This window comes from Hyperoodon ampullatus (assembly GCF_949752795.1).
Source record: "Hyperoodon ampullatus genome assembly, chromosome: 2".
Lineage (NCBI taxonomy): Eukaryota > Metazoa > Chordata > Mammalia > Artiodactyla > Ziphiidae > Hyperoodon > Hyperoodon ampullatus.
The window spans coordinates 68,158,944-68,184,837 of record NC_136915.1 but is presented as its reverse complement, the minus strand read 5'-3'; the positions used below and the strand labels follow the sequence as shown (position 1 = coordinate 68,184,837).

The 25,894-nt window shown below is 34.2% G+C and overlaps 1 protein-coding gene across 1 annotated transcript in view; it reads left to right on the top strand.

Moving 5' to 3' along the window:
- PIGK (phosphatidylinositol glycan anchor biosynthesis class K) overlaps nt 1-25,894 on the top strand; it is a gene marked incomplete at both ends in the record, with an annotated part of 145,814 nt that overhangs the window by 102,008 nt on the left and 17,912 nt on the right. The window contains one exon of the mRNA XM_079697661.1: nt 6,889-6,973. Within this exon, the coding sequence (XP_079553787.1) occupies nt 6,889-6,973 (85 nt within the window). The remainder of the gene's footprint in view (nt 1-6,888; nt 6,974-25,894) is intronic.

Here is a 25,894-nt window from a genome sequence, read left to right as displayed (position 1 = left end):
CCACTTCAGACCTAGGGACACATGCAGACTATAAGTGAGGGGATGGAAAAAGTGTGTCCATGCAGATGGAAATCTAAAGAAAACTGGAGTAGCAATTCTCATATCTGACAGAAGAGACTTTAAAATAAAGACTATTACAAGAGACAAAGAAGGACACAACATAATGATCAAGGGATCTATCCAAGAAGATATAACAACTGTAAATATTTATGCACCCAACATAGGAGCACCTTAATACATAAGGCAAATGCTAACAGCCATAAAAGGGGAAATCGACAGGAACACAATCATAGTAGGGGACTTTAACACCCAACTTTCACCAATGGACAGATCATCCAAAGTGAAAATAAATAAGGAAACACAAGCTTTAAATGATACATTAAACAAGATAGACTTAATTGATAGTTTTAGGACATTCCATCCAAACACAACAATACACTTTCTTCTGAAGTGCTCATGGATCATTCTTCAGGATAAATCATATCTTGGGTCACAAATCAAGCCCTGGCAAATTTAAGACAATTGAAATTGTATCAAGTATCTTTTCTGACCACAATGCTATGAGACTAGACATCAATTACAAGAAAAAATCTGTAAAAAATACAAATACATGGAGGCTAAACAATACACTACTTAATAACCAAGGGATCACTGAAGAAATCAAAGAGGAAATAAAAAATACCTAAAAACAACTGAGAATGAAAACACAATTACCCAAAACCTATGGCATGCAGCAAAAGCAGTTCTAACAGGGAAATTTATGGCAATACAGTCCTGTCTCAAGAAACAAGAAAGATCTCAAATAAACAACCTAACCTTACACCTAAAGCAATTAGGAAAGAAGAAAAAAAAAAGCCCCCAAAGTTAGCAGAAGGAAAGAAATCATAAAGATCAAATCAGAAATACATGAAAAAGAAATGAAGGAAAGAGTAGCAAAGATCAATAAAACTAAAAGCTGGTTCTTTGAGAAGATAAACAAAATTGATAAACCACTAGCCAGACTCATCAAGCAAAAAAGGGAGAAGACTCAAAAAAAAGAGAAAGAAAAATGGAGCTTGAGGAATCAGGGTCCCTGACTTCAGACTATAAAACAAAATTACAGTAATAAGGAAAATATGGTACTGGCACAAAAACAGAAATATAGATCAATAGAACAGGATAGAAAGCCCTGAGATAAACCCACGCACATATGGTCACCTTATCTTTGATAAAGGAGGCAAGAATATACAATAGAGAAAAGACAGCCTCTTCAGTAAGTGGTGCTGGGAAAACTGGACAGCTACATGTAAAAGAATGAAGGTAGAACACTCCCTAACACCATACACAAAATTAAACTAAAAATGGTTTAAAGTCCTAAATGTGAGGCCGGACACTATAAAACTCTTAGATGAAAACATAGGCAGAACACTCTGTGACATAAATTACAGCAAGATCCTTGTTGACCCACCTCCTAGAGAACTGGAAATAAAAACAAAAATAAACAAATGAGACCTAATGAAACTTAAAAGCTTTTGCACAGCAAAGGAAACCATAAACAAGACGAATAGAGAACCCTCAGAATGGGACAAAATATTTGCAAATGAAGCAACTGACAAAGGCTTAATCTCCGAAATTTTCAAGCAGCTCATGCAGCTCAATATCAAAAAAACAAACAACCCAATCCAAAAATGGGCAGAAGACCTAAATACACATTTCTCCAAAGAATGTATATAGATAGCCAACAAACACATGAAAGCATGCTCAACATCACTAATCATTAGAGAAATGCAAATCAAGACTACAATGAGGTAGCACCTCACACCAGTCAGAATGACCATCATCAAAAAATCTAGAAACAATAAATGCTGGAGAGGGTGTGGAGAAAAGGGAACCCTCTTGCACTGTTGGTGGGAATGTAAATTGATACAGCCACTGTGGAGAACAGTATGGAGTCTCCTTAAAAAGCTAAAAATAGAACTACCATATGACCCAGCAACCCCATTACTGGGAATATACCCTGAGGAAACCATAATTCAAAAAGAGTCACGTACCACAATGTTCATTGCAGATCTATTTACAATTGCCAAGACATGGAAGCAAACTAAGTGTCCATCGACAGATGAATGGATAAAAAAGATGTGGCACATATATACAATGGAATATTACTCAGCCATAAAAAGAAATGAAATTGAGTTATGTGTAGTGAGGTGGATGGACCTAGAGTCTGTTATATGGAGTGAAGTAAGTCAGAAAGAGAAAAACATATCCTGTATGCTAGCATATATATATGGAATCTAAAACCAACCAACCAAACAAACAAAAACATGAAGAACCTAGGGGCAGGATGGGAATAAAGACGCAGACCTACTAGAGAATGGACTTGAGGACATGGGGAGGGGGAACAGTAAGCTGGGACAAAGTGAGAGAGTGGCATGGACATATATACACTACCAAATGTAAAACCGATAGCTAGTGGGAAGCAGCCGTATAGCACAGGGAGATCAGCTTGGAGCTTTATGACCGCCTAGAGGAGTGGGATAGGGAGGGTTTGAGGGAGGGAGATGCAAGAGGGAAGAGATATGGGGATATATGTATATGTATAGCTGATTCACTTTGTTATAAAGCAGAAACTAACACACCATTGTAAAGCAATTATACTCCAATAAAGATGTTTAAAAAAAAAAAAAGTCGGGCTTCCCTGGTGGCGCAGTGGTTGAGAGTCCGCCTGCCGATGCAGGGGACACGGGTTCGTGCCCCGGTCCGGGAAGATCCCATATGCCGCGGAGTGGCTGGGCCTGTGAGCCATGGCTGATGAGCCTGCACGTCCGGAGCCTGTGCTCCGCAATGGGAGAGGCCACAACAGTGAGAGGCCCACGTACCGCAAAAAAAAAAAGTCTTGCAGTTGTTTAGAAAATTTTCAAAGAAATTCCCTAGCGGTCCAGTGGTTAGGACTCAGCACTTTCACTGCTGGGGCCGGGTTTGGTCCCTTTTTGGGGAACTAAGATCCCTCAAGTTGCACGTGACCAAAAAAAGAAAAGAAAAATTTCAAACCTATTCTTGGTTGATGCATACTGAAGTGTTTAGATGTGAACTGTCATGATATCTGCAGCTTACTTTTAAATGGTTCAGAAAAAGTAAAACAAAAGAAAATGAGAAAAATGAATTTTGAAATTTTTTGTAACAACTACTTGGCATTTTAGAAACATCAAAACAAATTGCTAGTTTTCTAATATTTTTGTATCCTTTATATTGATTGAGAGACATTTTGTCAGTAAAATGAATTCCATTGTATATGTCATTACTTTATATTTTTAGAAGAGTTTTTCATATTTCTATTTACTCTTAGAATTACTTCAGTGATTTAACCTTCAGCAGATATTTATGGAAACTTCTGCTTCCCTAATTAAGGCAGTAGCACCAAAGTGTACTGAGTAGTCATTGTATTCTTTCCCCTCACAGACACACAGTAAAAAATAAATAATCTCAAATATGCCAGTTTCACTTAGAAATATCCTTGATGAGGAAGAAAGATTTTTTAATTGAATTATTCTTCATTTTATTATTGAGTTGTAATACATACATGTATATATTTTAACATCTTTATTGGAGTATAATTGCTTTACAATGGTGTGTTAGTTTCTGCTTTATAACAAAGTCAGTTAGCTATACATATGCATATATCCCCATATCTCCTCCCTCTTGCGTCTCCCTCTCACCCTCCCTATCCCACCCCTCTAAGTGGTCACAAAGCACCAAGCTGATTTCCGTGTGCTATGTGGCTGCTTCCCACTAGCTATCTATTTTACATTTGGTAGTGTTATATATGTCCATGCCACTCTCTCACTTTGTCCCAGCTTACTGTTCCCCCTCCCTGTGTCCTCAAGTCCATTCTCTACGTCTGCGTCTTTATTCCTGTCCTGCCCCTAGGTTCTTCAGAACCTTGTGTTTGTTTTTTTTTTCTTAGATTCCATATATATGTGTTAGCATACAGTATTTGTTTTTCTCTTTCTGACTTACTTCACTCTGTATGACAGACTCTAGGTCCATCCACCTCACTACAAATAACTCAATTTCATTTCTTTTTATGGCTGAGTAATATTCCATTGTATATATGTGCCACATCTTCTTTATCCATTCGTCTGTTGAAGGACACCTAGGTAGCTTCCATGTCCTGGCTATTGTAAATAGAGCTACAATGAACACTGTGGTACATGACTCTTTTTGAATTATGGTTTTCTCAGGTTATATGCTCAGTAGTGGGATTGCTGGGTCGTATGGTAGTTCTATGTTTAGTTTTTTAAGGAACCTCCATACTGTTCTCCATAATGGCTCTATCAATTTACATTCCCACCAACAGTGCAAGAGGGTTTGCTTTTCTCCAACCTTCTCCAGCATTTAGTGTTTGTAGATTTTTTGAGGATGGCCATTCTTACTGGTGTGAGGTGGTACCTCATTGTAATTTTGATTTGCATTTCTCTAATGATTAGTGATGTTGAGCATGCTTTCATGTGTTTGTTGGCAATCTGTATATCTTCTTTGGAGAAATGTGTATTTAGGTCTTCTGCCCATTTTTGGATTGGGTTTTTTGTTTTTTTTAATATTGAGCTGCATGAGCTGCTTGAAAATTTTGGAGATTAATCCTTTGTCAGTTGCTTCATTTGCAAATATTTTGTCCCATTCTGAGGGTTCTCTATTCGTCTTGTTTATGGTTTCCTTTGCTGTGCAAAAACTTTTAAATTTCATTAGGTTCCTGTAATATATTTTTGATACAAATCTTTTCAAATATATGATTTACAAAAATTTTCTCCCATTTTTTGGTTTTTTTCACTTTCTTGGTAGTGTCCTTTGAAGCACAAAAATTTTAAATTTTGATAATATTCAATATATCTATTTTCCTGTTGTTGCTTGGTATATGTTTTATATACCTAAAAATGTAGAGAGACTTTTTAAATGTACATTGTGAAATATTTAAAAATAATGTGGGTTTTTTGGTCAATGAATATTTATTTTATTTTTAATTGTGGTTATATATAATGTATTAGTTTGCCAGGGCTGCCGTAACAAAGTAGCACAGACTGAGTGGCTTAAGAAACAGAAATTTATTTCCTCACAATTATGGAATCTAGAAGTCCAAGATCAAGGTGCTGGCAGGATTGTTTTCTTATAAGGCCTCTCTTGTTGACTTAATAGATGGTCAAATCTTCTCCTGGTGTCTTCACATGGTCTTTACTTTGTCTTTCTCTGTGTCCTAGTTTCTTGTAAGGACACTGTCATATTGGGTTAGGACCTACCCTAATGGCCCCATTTAACCTTAATCATCTTTTTAAAGATCCTGTCTCCAATTACAGTCACATTCTGAGGTACTCAACATTAGGGCTTCAACGTATGAATTTTAAGGGGACACAGTTCAGCCCACAGCATATACAAAACATAAAATTGACCATTTAAACCATTTTAAAGTATACAGTTCAGTGGCATTAAATATGTTAACATTATCCTGTAACCATCACCACCAAGTATCTCCAGAATTTTTATCACCTTTTAATACTGAAATTCTACCCATTAAACAGTAATTCCCCTTTCTCCCCTCCTTTGCCCCTGGAAACTGCTGTTCTACTTTCTTTCTCTATAAAGCAGTGTTTTAAGACAGTTTTTTTCATCATTAGTGAAAGTCTTCAAAGTTCCCCCAAATTAATTATTTTTTTGCTAATCTGTAAAGTATGCACAAACTTTTACCTAGCTAAGAGATTTCATAAGCTCTTAGGTACAAAATTTTGTCCTTATTTGTATATCTGCCTTTTTACTGGGAGAGATTCCATATTTCTCATCATCAGATTTCTTAACTACAGCCCTGGAGACTTATACTAGTCTTGTTTTATTATTTTTCAAGATAATTCAATGTTTCAATTTTTAAATTTGATTTTAAGTTGATAAGGTGATGTGTAGTTTACAGGAATAAAAGGTAAGTGAAAGTTTAAATGTGTTTTGGTCTTACTGTTTTGTAATCTAATGGATCTAATGTTTATTTGCTATTTTGAAAAGGGTCAATACTTTTTTCAGAATATTTTTTCTAATTCTCTTCATTTGGGGAGATTTTATTTTTTATTCCTACTCTGCACTTTACTGTTTTATACCCTGTTGGGTATGTGTTGTATCAACTCTGCATCTCATTGTAAATATAGATATTAAAGAAAATATTTTCCATGTAGAATAACCTCTCAGAGAGTTATTGTTGTCTTTTCTTTATTCATACATTCATTCAGCAAACATTTATTGAGTGTAATATGGTAAACATTGGATATGCAAAGAAGAATAAGACATAATTTTTGTCTTCAAGTAGGTAAAAAATGTACCTAGATGCATCTAAATAAATTATTATATTTGAAAGAAGAGTAAAGAAAGAAGGAGTTGTGGTTGGTCCAAACAGGAAACACAGTGGAGAAACTCAGAATCATGGAGATGCCAAGCCCACGGGCAGGTGACCACTAGTTGGAATGGCTGAAACTATTGACTTGGATGTAGAGAAGGAGTTGCTGGAGATGAGGCTTGAATGGTTGGAGCCAGGTTTTGAAGACCTTTATTTAAATACTATGATAAAAAGCATATGCAGTGAACATGGAGTTCTTAAACATTGTTAAGTCTCAGAGTGAAAAACAGGATCTGAGACTATTAGGTGATGTTAGCTACTCTTATTAAATAGTAATTAAATGCAATCTGAATGTATTCATGGTTATGTCATTTAAAAATTGTCATTAGGTGTTTTTTCATAGATTATTGACAAATACTGCTTATTTCAGAATCTCATATTGATATATATTTTTAATATATTTCATATTTGGCATATTTAAACATTTGGCATATTTAAAAATAATATTTACCTTGGCTTTGTGTTTCTTAATATTTTTCCAGGTATAAGAAAGACCTGATGGATGAGGAACTAATGGAACCTCTGAAATATGCTGAACAACTTCCTGTAGCTCAGATAATACACCAGGTTTGCTTTCCATTTTGTTCTTTTGAAAGAAACGATAATTTTAATTTCTGAAAAGTAATTGCTTTTGTTAGGTTTTTCAGAATCAGTGTGCTATAGCTGAAAGGCATTCCAGGCCGTCTAGCCCTATTTAGACTCCACCTATTACAGTTGGAAATCTCATTCAAAGCACAATATTAAAAGGCTACTTGCTGTGTAACAGTAGAATTCTTGCTTATATAAAATACAGGGTAGAATCAGAATTATCTTTTGCTCATTACTTAACAACAAGTGTTAATTTCAGAGAATGCTCCTTTGCACCATTGTATATGGTACTTGTTAGTGACAAAGAAAAAGTTGAAAAAATATCATTTGGTATAATTTTTTTGAGTAGCTAAAATGAAAAAGGAGTCTCTCCCTACTTCCTCTGCCCCACCCCATTATCAACTCTTGTAAAGTATAATTCTAAATGTCATGTGGGTAATTTTTTCATTTCCAATTTTAATGACTCTATCATCCCTTTTACATAACTGTAATCTTAAAGAAGGCAGTGTGGTAAGTTTTTAAACTTAGATTTGGTACTGTAATTTTGACAGCATATAAAGTCTGCCCTGCTGGACTAGAATCGAAGAAATTTAAAAGTGATCTGTTGATGAGAGTTATGGCCTTTAGACTTACCATATTTTTCGGAGGCTATAGATTATAGGAAATATTAAAAGCCCTTAAATGTCAGAATTTGTCAGAATTTTCATGAACGTTAATTATTATTATGAGTTTTTCCTTATGTCTTTGCCAATCAAAATAATTTTTATTTAGCAGATATGGATTGATTAGAAGAAGTTCCAGGTTGAGTTTATTAAAAGAAACAGGCTTTTACTTCAAAATGTTGGCTATATAGATCTTTTCATTGACATTAAAATTGACTATTAAAATTCTTTGAGAAATTACCAAAAATGGTCAGAAATTTGCCCCTTTTGGTAGCCTATCTGTGGTTGGTAATCAGGTCCAGTTATATGTCAGGAATTCCCTTGTGTTGTCAGAGCTTAAATGACCTAACAGCCTGCAAATGTCACATTTAAAATTCTGTCTTCATGCCTGACTCTCAGCATGAATGAATTAAACAGCAGAGCAGGCAGCAAGTCAGTATGTTCTTAATAGTCAGAGTGAGTAGTGAAACAGTTTGTGGTTTGTTCAGAATAGGTAAATAGAATCTGCCCAGAACAGTTCACCTAGAATAAAATCTGAAATAGGAAACAAGAGTTAACCTTCAAGATGGTTGACCAGATGGAATGTCAGTCATATTTTTACAGCTTGACTGAACCAATAAACTATGGTTTATGTAAGAGCTGCATTTTGCAATTATATACTGTATAAATTCAAAGATGAAAATCTTTGACCCTGGTGAAAATTTTTATGATGATATTCTTGGCATTATAAGAAGCTATATTAATTTTAACACTGAATTATTAAACATTATAATGAAATTTTTGTAGTAACTGAATTTATAAAATTTTAATTTTAAGATACATTATAGGAATTTCTTTTCTTTTTCTTTTTATTGAATAAAATTAATTTTGTTCTCAGGAGGTAATCAGGAAAGATCATTGTTAAACCAGACTCTTATAATCTGTTCTTCTTGTTATATCCCTTTATTGACAGTACTACAACTTTGGAACTGTTACCATTGTCTGTCCAAGTGATGTTTAAGAAACATGAGTTATGTTGCTAGAAGTTTACTTATAAGTGGATTATTTGAAAGTGGTTTTTCCCCTAAGAGAATAGTAATAATACAGGTAATAATTAGGTTCAGCCAATCCCACAAAACTTTTAAATATGTAATATATTTAAACTATAGCATTATTGTAGTATATATCTAAGCTCCACCTATAATAATAGTATGTTTTTATACTATAAGTAACTATTTTTTCTTCTAATCTTGAATCATACTTTACCTATGCCTGTTTTGGAGCATGTGTCATTTTTATTTGAAATAATGTTATTTATTCACATGTCTTATAGATATCTTATATTTGATTGTCTTTCTGGATGTCCTTGATTTCTTGATATTCTTTTCAGCATCTAGCCTTGTGCCATGTATTTATATATCTGAATGGATGGATATATATATATATATTTAATGGTATAGTGAGAGCCAGATTATCTCTTTTCCCTACTACCCAGCCATCAGAAGCTGGGGCCTCTCACTGGTGGCACAGTTTAGGAGCTGAAGGAGAGAAGGAACAGGGAGAGGGGCTGTAACATGAGGAGCAGCTTGAGAAATAGCAGAGAGAGAGGAATGTATCTCAGTCATTTGAGTAATTAATTTCCTGTGTATGTTACTTAAACTGCATTTTACAATGAGGAGGTAGGCAAGATTTCAGCATTCCATTTCATATTGCCAAATTATTTACCTTTTTGGGGGGGTCCTAGGAACATGATTGCACATCTAGGAAACCCAAGACACTCAAGTTACAAACAGTAGAATTAAAAAGAGAATCTGGTGAGATAGCCAGATATAAGATGAATAAAACTGGTAGCTTCTCTATGTATGCAATAACTACACAGGATGGAAATGGGAAAAATGTTCTTTTTTTAAATAAATATATTTATTTATTTATTTATTTATTTATTTATTTATTTATTTATGGCTGTGTTGGGTCTTTGTTGCTGTGCGTGGGCTTTCTCTAGCTGTGGTGAGCAGGGGCTATTCTTCATTGCGGTGTGCTGGCTTCTCATTGCGGTGGCTTCTCTTGTTGAGGAACGCGGGCTCTAGGCGCGTGGGCTTCGGTAGTTGTGGCATGCGGACTTAGTAGTTGTGGCTTGCGGGCTGTAGAGCGCAGGCTCAGTAGTTGTTGCGCAGGGGCTTAGGTGCTCTGTGGCATGTGGGATCTTCCCGGACCAGGGCTTGAACCCGTGTCCCCTGCAGTGGCAGGCAGATTCTTAACCACTGGGCCACCAGGGGAGTCCCAAGATGGGAAAATTTTTCTTTCACAATGAAAGGAACTATAAAATACTTAGGAGTAAATTTATCAAGTAAACCATAGGCCCTGTAGTGTAAGAATTGTGGAAACATACTGTGTTTCATAAGCAGAAAGTTATACCAAATATTTGATGGGGCAGGGAACTTAATATCATAAAAGTATCATTTCTCCCAAATTAGCAGTTCTAATTAGAATAGAAGCAAGGTTTTTTTTTAATGTTAGAAAAAAAAATGACCACATAGTTCATGTGGAAGAACAAATATCCAGTAATAGCCAAAGAAGGTATATAAAAAGAGAGAAAACACAGCCACTAGAATTATATAGTTATGTATGGACAAAGGAATAGACAAATGGATTAATGGAACACAATGAAAGGGTGGATTTCAAACTTTATTTATTATAATTGACAATAAGAAATACATTTTACATACATAATGACCCTTGATATATGTGTTTGTATGTGTATGTTAAAAATCAGTAATAAAAGTATTATGAAACATTTGCCCTTATTAATATGATGCACACTATTTTCTTTTTCTATTTTTAAATGGCAAATAAAACATACTAAATTGATTTCAAAAGCAACAAATAGTCCTGATCCGTGGCTTGAAAAACACTAGAACAGAGAATCCAGAGAAAAAAATTTATTACGTTTGATCATTAGATATATGATTAAGATGATATGTATTTCAGTAGGAAAACAGTTAAACTTCTATTTCACACTATGTAATACAAAGTAAATTTTGTGTGAAGACATAAAGTAAAATAAATAAATAAAATATTTAGAAGAAAGTTTAGGCAACTGCATTTTTAATCTAGAAGTAGGGAAGAACTTCTTAAAGAACACACAAATGCAGAAGATATGTTCAGCACCATAAAAATTCAATATTTTATATAACACAAGATACCACAACGTTAAAAGACTAATGTTAGAATCAAGACAAAATCTTTACAAAGAAACAATAGTAAATTGGTTAATATATAAAATATACACAGAATTCTTAGAAGTTTATAAAAAACAACTCAGAAAAAAAAAAGAGATGAAAAACAGTTCAGAAAAAGAAAAACAAAGAGATGAAAAGCAGTTCAGAAAAAAAAAAAACAAAGAGATGAAAAGCAGTTCAGAAAAAAGCAAACTTAAATGGCCAATGAATGAAAAGAAAGCCTAAAACTCAGTAAGGAAGTGCACATTACCAATTCAGTAAAATTATTATATGCCCTTCAAATTGGCAGAAATTAAAATCACACTTTGGAAAACAGTTTGGCAGTTCCTCAAAAGGTTAAACATAGATTTACCATGTGACCCATTGATTCCAACCTAAGTATATAAAAACATGCATCCACATAGAAACTTGTACATGAATGATCATCACAACATTATTCATAATAGCCAATAATTGGAAACAACACGAGTGTCCATCAATTAATGGATGAATAAAATATAGTACATCCATACAGTGGACCATTATTCAGTGATAAAAGGAAATGAAGTACCGATACATACTACAACATGGGTGAACCTTGAAAACAAACGGTGTGTCAAGTTAAAGTCTGTCATAAAAGACCACACACTGTATGGTTCAATTCATGTGAAATGTCCAGAATAGGCAAATCTACAGAGACAGAAAGTAGATTAGTGGTTGTCTAAGACTAGGATGAGGTGGGAGAATGAAGAATGACTTCTAAATGGGTATAGGGTTTCTTTTTTTTGAGTGATAAAAATGTTCTAAACTTGGTGGTGATCATTGTGTAGCTCTGTGAATATACTAAAACCATTGAACTGTACACTTTAAAAGGATGAATTTTATAGTATATGAATTATATTTCAATCAAGATATTTTAAAAATTAAAATCACCCATTTCTGGCAGAGATGCTAGGAGAAAGATACTTGTATACCTTGTTGGTAGATATCTGAATTATTCCTACCTTTTTAAAAGGCCATCTTGCAACATCTACTCACATTTAATATATATAGACTTCAACCCAGTGGTTCCACTTGTGAGAATATAGCCCATAGTGTTAATATATAAATAAAAGTACTAACATATAAGAATCTCAGTGCAGTGATAATTTATAGCAGCGTTACTTGTAGCCACAACAAATTGGAAACGATGTGAATGCCCCTCAGCACAGTTGATATATATATATAGTGCGTACGATTTTCAGAAGCCACAAATCAGTAGAGCAAATACATGTTTTTCCATATTTTCTTATAATTGCACTTTTTTTTTTATCAATTAACCTCTTATCCCTCCTCCTCTTTCTGCCTAATGGTAGAAAATGTCGTCACTTACACCTAGTATTTTCTCCCTCTTCCACTCCTTCCTGGGATGATGGAATCACAGCTTAGATGGTAGGGGGTAGTTGACGTGGCTTCATGGCACTGAGAGATTCATGGTGTTCCTCCACTGAGATATACTGTTATATTGTATAGTTTTGGATTGGCATCTACCTCTTCTGATAATTGCTGAGTTGGCCATGTGCACAGCACATCTGTTAATATTTTACACACCATCTCTTCACATGGTTGCATAGCTCTAGTAATGTTAGAGGAAGAGAACAGAGTACTTAATGAGAAAGGCCAGCTTCTCATTTGCTGTCATTCCTTCTCTATCCATTTCCTCTATTCTCTATCCTCTTCTGTCTTCTGACTTTCTCACTTTTCTTTCTTGTCCCTTTCCCCCATTTTCCTCTATTTCGTTCTCATAAGCTAAAGTTATATGAATTCTTCCCACATGTTGATGAATGTTGTTAGTATTTTCATTGGAAAGTGAATTAAGTACAGTGTCTGATACATAGTACACATTGGATAAATATGGAGACGTTTGTTGACTTTAGGGATCTGGCATGCTGACTAAGAAGAAAAGAGAGTTAAGAGTTCTCTAAAGGTCACAAAGAGCTTGTGGCAGACCTGTTTATGATACTCAGGTTCCTTTCATAGCCAACAGTGGTGGCGTTTATTAAACATCTTGGAGGAGGTGTGCAGATCGTAGGGTTCATTATACTAACAATTCAGGCAACCTAGTGGTCTTGCAGCAACACAGCAAAAGCATAAACTGCATGGAAAGGCATAACTTGCAGCTACTGATGAAGTGAGCATCACTTCACATGAAAGTACAACTATTCCTTTTAAGGATTCATCAAGTTAGGACGTAGAATGTTACGAAGAAATAGAAAAATACATGCAAAAGAAAGTGATTCGGTTAACCTTACATGCTTATATTGATAATTTTTCTTTAAAGGTGATTATTTTTTCTCTTAATCTGTTTACTGGGAAGGCAGGTACAGAACTATCTTACTGAGACAGGTACAGAGAGAAGTGTATTATTTTCCCATATAAGTAATTTTACGCTTACTTCAGACATGTTAATTTTTAAATTAAGCCACTTTAAAAAAATAGCTTAAATTTACTCTTAAGGTTTGAAATATGTGACTATACTGTGGTCTTTTGTGGTAAGTTGGTATTTTTTCTTCTTTGTGAAAAGAATTGCATGCATATGGGTCAGAAAACTTTTCCCTTTCTTTTTTTTAATTAGTAGGCTCATTTTACTTTAATTTGTAAACATAAAAAGTTGATAAGCACCATGTAGAGTTTATTGAATTATAAAATGGTGACAACTAGGGATTTAAAAAAATAACCAGACACAAGTCTTTTAAAAAAAGAAATTAGTATGTAGTTAAGAGTAGTATATTAGTCTCAAATACAGATGTTACTTAAACTTCCTTTTTAAAAACTAAAATATTTTAGAAATGCACTGAAAAATGAAAAGGTCAGTAATGAATGTATAATTTGTCATTAACAGTTTTTCTTTAGTGTCATCTAGTTAGGCATGTGTTTTATTTTTTAAAATTTTGTGTCAAGAATCAATTTTAGTTAGCTCTGGCAGATATTAAAATGTTTAGGCTTGTACTGTTTAGATATACAAAGTGTCACTGATACAAAAATATAGGTAAGTCTTATGTGCAGAATAGATAGTACAAATCACCTAGCTAGCCTAGAAACCCCAGTATGTATATGGATTATATAAATGATAAAGGTCACATCACAGATCAGTGAGAAATTAAAGGATTATTCAATAAATAATGCTGGGACAATTAATTAAGTATTTGCAGGGGGCAGGGAAGACTTGATTCTTGCTTTATAACATGTGGAAAAAGTAAATTCTAATTGGATTATAGATCAATGCAAAAAATAGAAAATATCAAAACTATATATTGGTAAATATTTGTTGGAAAGGAATTTCTAAGCATGAAAATAATGGCAAAAACTTCAAGGAAAATTGATATATTTTACTTTGTAAAAATGTAAAACTTATGTACATCAAAACAAAAGGGCAAATATCAAAGTAGAAAACTATTTTCCTCACAGAATTAACATCTTTACATATAAAGAGCTTTTACAAAGAGATAAGGAAAAAACTTAACTCTCCAATGGAAAAGGAGCAAAGAACGTATACAGACATGCCTCAAAAGTTGAAATAAAGATGGTTAATAAACTGATGAAAACATGTTAATATTTATTAATGATTTAAGAATTATTCATTTCAACCGTAAAGTACCATTTTAAAAAATCTCTTAGATTAGCAAAGATATGAGAAGTAGTAATACTCAGTAACAACAAAGCACATACACTGCTGGAGAGGAGTGTAAATTAGTACAAAGTGAGGACAGTGTGGTAATTTGTACCAAAATTTGTAAATACGTTTATGAACTATTTAGACATGACTGATTGAATACACATTTATTCTCCTTCCTGAAAAGCCCTACTAAAGTGACAGTAAATACATAAAAATATATAAATCCCATAAGACAAAGAAAATGGAAGAGGAGAGAATAACAGATGAGAGGCACCAAAAATTGGAAGAAGAAAAGCAGTTGAACAAATGGTAACCAACTTGGCAGGGTGGACAAGCTGCACCCTAACTTCCATCATGGGGGAGATCTGTAAGAACAAGCCATTTGTACTGCAGAACCTTGGGAAAGCAGGCACCAGGCACCTCAAAGGTTGCGTGCAAAGAGAACTCCCAGTGTCCTTCTTCTGTTTAGTTCTCAAAACACTGGCATCCAGGCTTATATTCTATCAGGCAGAAGATTGGAGAATTCCTCCCTGAGGATACTAGTCCAATAGAAAAATATTGTGCATTTTGACATTTGCAGGACCCCAGTTTAATGGCCAAGTCCCAGTCTGTTCACCCCACTGGTAAGCCCAGTGGTTGATAAGTGCTGTTAATACATAAAGATCTTATGATCAGTGTTTTATTTCCTCACTCTTAACTATGAAGATACAACCAAGGATCCTTAAACTTTTGGGGAGTGTCTTCATTATGAAAGACAAAGCTCAAAATAAGCAAATGGAAAAAGTGAGGTTCCCCCCCCGCCTTTTCCCCTAAACTAACACATTTAGTTAGACTGACCAAGATTATAGAAGAAAAAAATTACCAAAATCAAGAATGAAGAGGGGGCATCATTAGAACCCTTTCAGAAATCAAAAGGATTATGAGTAAAGGTTATGAAGACCTTTATCCAACAAATTAGACAACTTAGATGAAATGGACAAATTCCTAGAAAAATTCAAATGTTAAAACTGATTCAAAAAGAAATAGAAAAGCTAAATAGACTTTTATCAAGTTAAGCAATTGAATTTGTAAATTAAAATTTTACCACAAAGAAAAGTCTGGCCTCTCATGGCATCACTGGAGAATTCTATCAAACATTTAAGTAAAAAATGTTACAGAGTCTCAGAAAATTGAGGAGGAGGAAACACTTCCCAACTTATTTTATGAGATTAGTATACCCTGATACCAAAGACATCACGAGAGAAGAAAACCACAGATCAACATCCCTCGTGAACATAGGCACAAAACCATAACAGTGTTGGCAACAGGAACAAGAGACAGCTTGTATATGATCAAATATCTAGTCTGTGGCAAAGCCAAGATTTGAACCTGAGCATTTTAGCACTGGAGGCTTTGCTCTTATATACTTGACTACACTGTGCTATGAAAGCAACAAAGATATGGTGTGAACTCTAAGTACGAACTGAATTTAAACCTCCAATGTGTCTGTCTGTTCTTGGTCCTGATGATTATTGTCCTCATTTGTGAAATTAAACTTATCTTACTATCTCAGCCTGTTCCTATATTAAATAAGCATAAATATGCATGATTTAAACATCTTGATTAGAGATTTTTTAGTAGATGCTTTCCTGGGATTTAAGATATGTGAGAGATTCATTCTGGGTATCAACATCATGAAACAATTTTACCTTCTTAATTAATTCAAGACCCTTTACTAAGGCAAAGGCTAGGTGTAAACAAAGGCACAAACCGGTGTATGCTTTAAAAAACTTTAACATACTCAAGTGAATATTTTGTCTTGACAGAGATATATTATCCACTTTTTCCCCACTGTGTTCTTATCCATATTCCACGCTTTTCCTGGATCCCCCAGTTTCAGTTATAAGGCTTCTTACAAATCCTTTAATATTTTAATAAGATTAGTAGATTGTAAAATCTATATTTTTTAATGCGTCTCTGCAGGGTACATGGTGATGATATAGTGTAACCTATTCTCTTTCATTCACACAAGCTGCCCAAAAGATTACTATAGAGCTATGTATCCATTAAAGATTCAGTTTACTGGAAAGAAGTACTGGAGTGTGTCCCATCAGGCCTTGGCTTATAACATGGAAGGTTATCTTGCAAAATTTTTCTTCATCTGTGCTTTGTTGTTCCTTTTTAATCCTAGAGGTAATTTTTTTTTTCTAGTATAACCAGTCCATATAGTTCCTGGTATGTCCATTGTTTTGCTTTGGGGTACTCTTGGCATTTGAATGGGACCATTCTTTCATCGTACAAGACTGGTCTGTGCATCACAGGATTTTTGGCATCCCTGGTCCTTCCAAACACTGGTTGCCATTAGTACTCCTCATTCATTGTGATACCATACCAAACAATGCACTCACCTTTTCTGAATTCCTCCCCTCCCATGGAGGGCAGTACTACCTCAGGTTGAGTACCACTGCAGGTAATTACTTGCAGTGTTTGCCTATAGAACCTTTTATCTGTATGGTCCAGTCTCTTAATCTTATAATGTCATATTTTAAAATATGTATAATTGAGAACCTCTTCTCACTTTTCTACATTCTGAGATGTTGTCTTGGATGCTGCAATTCTAGCTTCTGTCATTGTGACATGGATTTGGACAATTTGTCAGTTCTTTTGTCCTCGTTTGTGATAGTTCATCTTATTTTACTCTAGCTATTTTGGCATTTTTATGTTTTTCTAGTCTAGTAATGCCTACCTCATTATAGCTAAACTTTGCTAAAGGTTGACTGAAATGTTATCAAGTAGAAAATTTCTGACACTTTCTTTTTAAAAATGTGCCTATTGAGTTATCAATTCCTGGAAACTCATCAAAAGGCTGAATCCATAGTACTCTCCCTGCCTAGGGACTGACGAAGATTGCTTTAAATTCTTATAGAGCTTTCTGTAATTGTAGACTTTAAAACTGAAGTCTAGTTAAAAATAACATACTGCTTACTTATTTTCATTCAAATTATAAGGCAAGTAATGAAAATTAAACTATTTGAAGGTCATGTGCTACTTTAATATCAACTGGGATATAATTTTAGATTCATATAAATTAATCTCAGCTTTCATATTATAACTTATGACAGTCACTTCCAAAAATGTCACTTTTCAAGGAATAAATGAAACTGTAAAGCTATTTGAAAATAGTGATCAATATTTGATCAATACTGATATTTCATCAACTTTATGTAAGTTTGAAAAATTCTGTCCATCTATAAATTTGTCATCATAGTTTCCGATATATTAAATTTCTATATTAGAAATGAAAAGTTTGAGCCTCATTAGTCATTAAGTATTCCAGAATAAAAACAAACAGATACGAGTTTTCACCAAGTTTGTAAAGATTTTAAAAATGAGAATAGTTGATGTCGGTGAAGAGGCAGTGAGATGAGCATGCTCATAAATTGCTGATGGTAATGTAAGTTAATACAGCCTTTTGGAAAAGTAGTTTGTTAGTGTGTTTGTGTTTATAACTAATAATAGTAATTCCACCTCTAGGATTTTATTCAGAAGAAGGAATTAGAATAGGACAGAAAGATTTATGTTTAAATCTGTTATGTTCTATTAGCATTTCTTAGGACACAGCATAATGTAATAGGGTGGACTAGGATTGAATCCAGGCTTCACCATTTAATAACTGTCTGGTCTTGGGCAAGTCTCTTAATCTTTCTTTTGCAAATTATACATTGGAAATATGATGATAATGATAATGATGATGATTACAATGACAACAGTAGCAGCAGTGAAGACATTGACAGATTCATCTGGGTTAAATACTGCTGAATAAATCTAATTAGGTCCCTTACCAATTTTCCATAGCAGATGTTCCAAATATTTGCTATAGTCTTTATGCCTCTGCCTCACTTCCATCCCCTTTCATGTTCAGCTTATGACTTAGCCTCCTAAGTCTTGAGGAAATTAGGTGAAAACACCTTCAGTATACCTTCTCCATATCTTCAAACTTATTTGTATCGTCATGAGTCTTTATCTTTTTTGTTCATCTCAAAGGAAGAAGTGTGTGAATTGTATTGGAGATAACCTTACTTACCCTATTAGGAACGTCGTTCCATCAGTTATGCCTTTCTCTCTTGTCTTTACGCTCTCCACTGCTGACTTAGATGTTTTTAGTCCTTAAAAAAGTCTTCCTCAATCCTGCTATAACTGAGCTCAACAATAGAGAAACAAACAACCCATTTTAAAAATGAGCGAAGGACTTGAATAGCCATCAGTCAATAGGGAAATGCAAATCAGAACCACAATGAGATAACTTCTTCATACCCATTAGGATGACTATTATCAAAAAACCAGAAAATGACAAGTGCTGGAGAGGATGTGGAGAAATTGGAACCCTTGTGAACTGCTAGTGGAAATATAAAATGGTACAACCACCATGGAAAACAGTGTGGTGGTTCCTCAAAAAATTAAAACAGTTACCAATTCCATTTCTGAGTACACAGCCCAAAGAATTAAAAGCAGGGATTTGAACAGATATTTGTAACCCATTGTCTATAGCAGCATTGTTCATAATAGCCAAAAGGTAGAAACAACCCAAATGTCCATTGACAAATAAGTGGATAAATAAAATGTGGCATATATGTACAATGAGATATTATTTAGCCTTAAAAAGGAAGGAAATTCTGAAACATGCTGAACCTTGAAGATTTTATACTAAGTGAAATAAACTAGACACAAAAGTACAAATATTGTATGATTCCACTTACATGAGGTACCAGGAATAGTCAAATTCACAGATACAGGAAGTAGAACAGTGATTTCCAGGAGCTGAGGGAGGAGGGACCTGGGGAGTTATTGTTTAATGGGTATAGTTTTAGTTTGGGAAAACGAAAATGTTCTGGAGGTAGATGGTGGTGATGGTTGCACAACAATGTGAGTTTACTTAAAGCCACTGAACTGTACACCTAAAAATGGTTAAAATGGTAAATTTTATGTATATTTACCATAATAAAAAAAGTGAACTAACTCTCTTCATTTCTTCACTACCATTTTTTTTTCTCAATCTACTTTATTCTAGTTTGTACTGCAGCAAATGCTCTGTATCTATTCTTGCAAAATGTACTAAAATGTCCTAATTTTCACATCATCTTAATTTTTTACTTATTTGTGATATTTAGCTCTCTGAAACCTTTTTACTTTGCTCTTAGACCATCACTGTATGCTGGTTTTCCTTAGATCTCTCTGATCACTTCCTTCGAAAATCTTTTGCTTTTATCTTCCTAGACCTATCTCTAGGATTTTGTGTCTTTTACAAATTCTTACTGGACAGGCACTCCCTACTGTTCAGTCTACCATTATGGTTTCCAAATATTACTTACATGTAAGTAACCCCCAAATATCTTCATCTCCTTTGAGTTACAGAACAATATTTTATTGCCTATAAGACGGCTCAACCTGGATCTCCAACACATTGTCTAAAACAGAATTCACCCCTTTCCTAAATGGTTCTTCTATTATGTTTTATATCTTAATGCCACTGTATCTTCAGTAATATTAGCTCAGAATCTTGGGCTTTTTTTTTCTCTCTCCTCCCTCCATCTCTCCCTTCTTCTCTCCCTCCTTCTCTCTTTCCCTCTCTTCTTCCCTTCTCCTTCCTCTCACAATATTCATATATAATTTTTTTTATAATATATATATTATAATATAATAGTTTTTAGTTTCTGTTTAATCTGTCCCTTAAAGGTATCTCAAATCCATCTACTCCTTTCCATATTTGGGGGGCACCTGCAAACAAGTATAAAACATCATATTTCACAGTTAATCATAATCATCATCATCAGAAAATAATTATTACCATTGAAAAAGTTATCGTTCCCATTTTATGCATAGATAAACAGGGGTTCAAAATGGTTTAAGTAACTTGCCTAAGATCTTCCATCTTGTAAGTGACAAAGCCAGAATTTGGATATAGGTCTGTTTGACTTCAAAGCCCTTCCTCTTAACAATGTATAGTTCCTCTTACCAACATTGTAAAGTTCTTACAAAGGAACTTTGTTTGCAGGAAATTTGATGAATGAGGTGTCAACAGATGTAATGCATGCTATGTTTAATTGAAACCATATTTTGGAAGAACTGAATGTCAACAGAGTTCGTTCAGTATTCAGCAGCTGAGTATCCATCTATTTAGAAACTGGCCTAAAGAGAGTCACCCTCTTTACAGTTCTATTCCTGATTTCCTTCCCATCCCAGTTGTTCTTGGCTCCCAAATGAGGGCTTGAGACAAAGTAGAGATCTGAGGGGATGTGGGTTAAAAGCAGTAGGAGAATGTGCTTAAGATTAACTTTACTCATTTAAAATTGTACCTGTAGTTGACTCACTTGAATCAAGAGAAAAGTTTCTTCTATGTGGTCACCTAATCTGAGGATCTATATTTAGTTCAGAGAGTTCAGCAACATTAAGGATTTTTATAGACTTTTGTGAACTATCCTGATAATGTAACAACCATTTATAACATGATTTTCAAAAACATCTTCCATAAAACTGATAATAAGATATAATCAGTTATAATATAATTCATATCCTGTTTGCCTGTATAATTCTTTATCTCTTCACCACTGAAGGCAGCTTGATAGATGATAGTGGTTTGTCCAAAGCTGTAAGAAAATGAGTGTCAAAGAGCCTGAATGATCTCTAATTTGTATGAGTGGACCTTGAATACTTGAGAATTAGCTACACACAACTAAAATAAACAATCAGCAATTAAATCAACTAGACAAATACACATTTCTTTCACAAGTCAAAGTAATTTAGAGTTCATCACATTTAGAAAGCGAACATCCCTAATGAATATTAGTCATTTGACCCTTTGTATTGCTTTGAATATTAAGATCTTGGTAGTAATTAACGTTACTCCCTTTGCATTACAGCTTTATCATCTTAGTTACTAAGACAGAAGGCTTTCAGAAGAGTTTTTGGTTCTTTATAGAAAATATAATTCTTTTCTTTTTCTTTTAAAATATTTTGTATAAATAGTAAAGACTTGTTGCATATATTTTATAATGGATTTTTATTTTATTAACAGACCATGATATAATAGCAGTTCTAAATTGGGTTTTTATGTTTTAAAATTCATTTGTAATTTTGTAAATGTGCCAGATATAAAGAATGTCTTCATTTTCTGTATTCCATTATATCAAAGTGAATCACATAGCTTCTGGTGTATTCTTAGGTTTTTCTAAGTTTGTCTTAGAAACATAGCTTCTGGTGTATTCTTAGGTTTTTCTAAGTTTGTGTAGACCATAGTATTAGGGACTATTATTGTGCTTTGTTGGTAGATTGTTGGTGTTTTGAATAAATGTTGGCTTTCTGGGTGTTGAGGCAAAAAGTACTGGAAGTGAGGAGATAGGCTGTTTTCCACCTTCAGGAAATGTAAAAGTGACGTGCTCCTTGGCTAGTTCCCTACTTTTCCGATAGAAATCTGTACATAGGAAGAAAAAGTACATTATACAGTGAAGAAAATAGAACCAGATCACTCATGCCCAATGTATCCTATGCTTCTAGTAGAAAGGTTTTTTTTTTTTTTTTTTTTTTTTTTTTTTTTTTTTTTTTTTTTTGTGGTATGCGGGCCTCTCACTGTTGTGGCCTCTCCCGTTGCGGAGCACAGGCTCCGGACGCGCAGGCTCAGCGGCCATGGCTCACGGGCCCAGCCGCTCCGCGGCATATGGGATCCTCCCGGACCGGGGCACGAACCCGTATCCCCTGCATTGGCAGGCGGACTCTCAACCACTGCGCCACCAGGGAGGCCCCTAGAAAGGTTTTTAATTTACAGTAGAATAAGGTAAATTAACATTTTAGTTAAAGAAAAAAGTGAGGGAAATACGTTGTTGCTTTTATTAACAGGCAGTTATGTGCCTATCCTGATAAACTTGACAGCAGTTAAACTCAAGGGTCCACCGAAAGCGGTACTAGAAGTACCATGGCAAAAGGAGAAAATGAAACACAAGAGAATCTCTTCTCATATAAATTCAGAAACTGGCTGTTTGGATATAGACATATAAAAATACAGTGCCCTTCAGCTTAATGCTATGTACTTGGCAGTAGTTAGATACTGACTAGAAACAGATAGAAATAGTGTAACTAGGAGTTATTTAATCTGTCATCTAAATTGACCTGAAATCACCTGAATGTGCTTTCCGATAAGGGTTGAGATTATCATTCACTTTAAAACTGATATATTTGGGCTTCCCTGGTGGTGCAGTGGTTGAGAGTCCACCTGCTGATGCAGGGGACATGGGTTCGTGCCCCGGTCTGATCCCACATGCCGCGGAGCGGCTGGGCCCGTGAGCCATGGCCGCTGAGCCTGCGCGTCCGGAGCCTGTGCTCCGCAACAGGAGAGGCCACAACAGTGAGAGGCCTGTGTACCGCAAAAAAACAAAAACAAAAACAACTGATATATTCATGGCAAAAAAGTCATATTTTATATTAAAGGAATCAATATCTTTAGTTACAGATTTGTAACATTCAAGATTAACTTTCATTTCATAGTACTAATCATGTTTGGTGGGTAATTAGTGTAGTGTATTTCAATTATAATTTCTGATAACATTTACATAAGCACAGGTTTCTTTCAAAGATTATTTTTACTTTGGTCTACATTCAGATGTAATTGCCAGTGCCTGATCAAGGTATTCAGTTGTTTGATTTTGTTTGTGTTTCTTTTTTTATTTACCAGTTCTATCTCCAAGGTTAATTAATACCTTGTGAAAACAGAATAATATCCATTTACCTAATATTGGTTAACTAAGAGATTTCTAGTTTAAAATGTGCCAATAGACGTTTAATTTTGTAGAATAAACATGTTTACTTTTAGATAGTGTTATTAAATCTATAACATTGCTAGAGCGAGATGTAATAATTATAAATGGATATGTTAGGCACTAATTATATATTTTGTTCTGTTAAATAGCTATATCTGTTATACCTAAAAGTGTTAAAGTTTGTGATAGCGTAGATTCAACTGACATTTTAACAATTAATTTTTAAGAGCTTCAGACTTACTTTACTTCTTTTCTGGTACATCTCGGCTGTTTCTGCCAAAAATAAAATAGTAGTTGTAATAACTATAAACCTTAGCCTGCTGTCTTCAACTAGTATAGAAGTAGAAAAGGACTGTTTCAGAACACTGTCATTTATTAAGCCATTTAGAGGGCCTTTATCCATGGGAAAGATCATTACAAGTAGAGTATGGGAAAAATAATTATAAGATTTGTTTTTGTTTGCAAATATGTCAAACATTTTTATAATGACTACCATGGCTAAAAGTGACTGTTTTTGTTAAAAATACTTGTCAAACTTAGATAATTTATTGTAAAAGAAATTTAGTTTAAAATCTTTTTAGGTATAAGCAGATGATGTTCAAAAAATTAATTTGACTGAAATTAACTAATTTCTCTGAATAATGTCTTCATTTAAACACAAAGATAGGCTTCCTGATTTGTTCTTCAGACTCTATATTTCAAAAGAGAAGGTGCCAATGAACACTTAAAAGCATTGTAATGATTCTTTTGGGAGACCTACATTACAGACATTATAAAAATTCTGCCTAAAAATATGGAGTTGGAATTTACCTCTTCCTTAAACAGGAAAATAACAAAAGCCCATTATAGTAATTTTCAATTTTTTTCCTCAACTATTTACCCATTTAGAAATAGTTGTACAGCTGGAGGCAAGCATTATTCATTACTGGTCTATTAGTGGGGGTTTTGTCTTTGGTTTTTTTGTTTTTGGGGTACAGAATAAAATGTAGTTTAAATGTACTTTTTGTGATAATTAAGTTGTTGACATTTTTCATATCAGAGTGAGAAACTTTTCCTCATGGTTTGAAATCATAAAGTAATGTAAGAGTGTGCTGATTTCTCACTACTTTCTTAGAATCATGTTATCTCAATGTTAGAAAATCTTCTAGACTTTTAAAAATCTACCCAATCCTTGCATCTCTTAGATGGCATCTCGCCAAAATGTTGTCCACTCAATCATGGAAAAGTCCTCTCATGCTCCTCAGAGCAACCTGTTCTTTCTTTGAACTGCCTGTTGGAAATTTTTCTTAAATCTAATTGGAAACAGTCTCATACTTTCCACTCCTTCATTTTAGTTCTAGCACTAAAGGCTAAATAAAACAAGTCTAGTCCTGGTTGCATCTGCCAACCGTCATCAAATATTTGAAAGGTTATTACTTTTCTCCTCACTTTCCAAGATTCTGTCTTAAGGAAGACATTGTGGTGTAGTGCAAAGACCATGGTCTTTCAAATGAGTCAGGACTAGGTTCAAACCAAGGTTGGCTAATTAATAGTTTTGTTACCTTGGGCTATTTACTTACCTCTTTTACTCTAGTTCTTATCTGAAAGATGGGGTTAATACTTTCAATGAAGAATTGTTACAAGATAGTGTATATAGAACACCTGGCACATTCTTGACACTGAACAAATGTTGGTTCTTGACAAATGTTGACTCTCTTCTTCCTCTCCCATTTCCACCTTCCCTCATCCATATTTAAGAGAATGTATTTAAGAGCATAATTTTTTATTGAGGCAGAGAATGCATTAAAATAAAGAAACAATAGGATTCACTTAGTTACTCACTGACTAATGGGGAGGAGAGAATAGGTCAAAACTACACCTTTCCCTGTATCCATTAAGTTTGGTTGAATGAACAAGCTGGTGAAACGGGGTATACATGTAGAAAAATTCATTTAATAGGAACACAACTAGATGTTATACATAAATAATCAGAAATTTTTGGAGTGTGCACATGTTTCATTCTTTTTCTGTAAAAGATACAAATGGCAAGCAAACAAGGCAATAAAAGGAATCTATGCACAAAATACCCAATTTCTTGTATATATCATATTTCTATATACAATTTAAATTCATATTCATACTTGTAGCCATGGGATTTAAGTGTGCTTAACTCTTGAGTTTCCCATGTAATATGTTCCTGAAGCACTAGTTCTACAATATGTTAGTAGTTAATAGGTTAAAAAGAGGGTTTCATGGTATAAGTTAGTGAAATGCTTAAATAAAAATTACATGTTTCTTTACTCTGGGACTTGAAATCATCTTTAATAAACTGATATGTGTTGTGAAGATATCAGAGATTTGAAACACCACTTTATCCTCTTTTGAGGACATGCTTTATTCTTATAATTTATTTTATCAATATAAATAATATAAAAGCACAGACTGAAGAAAATCACTATACAGTTAGGGGAGGAAAAATCTTCCTTCTGCTCTCCTAGGTTCTGTGGCTGGGCTTGAGAATTAAACTGACATAAGACAGATTAACAGGAGAAAAACATAGAAATTTTATTTAATATTTTTATGTACATATGGGAGTCTTCATAAGGAAAGTGAAGACCCAA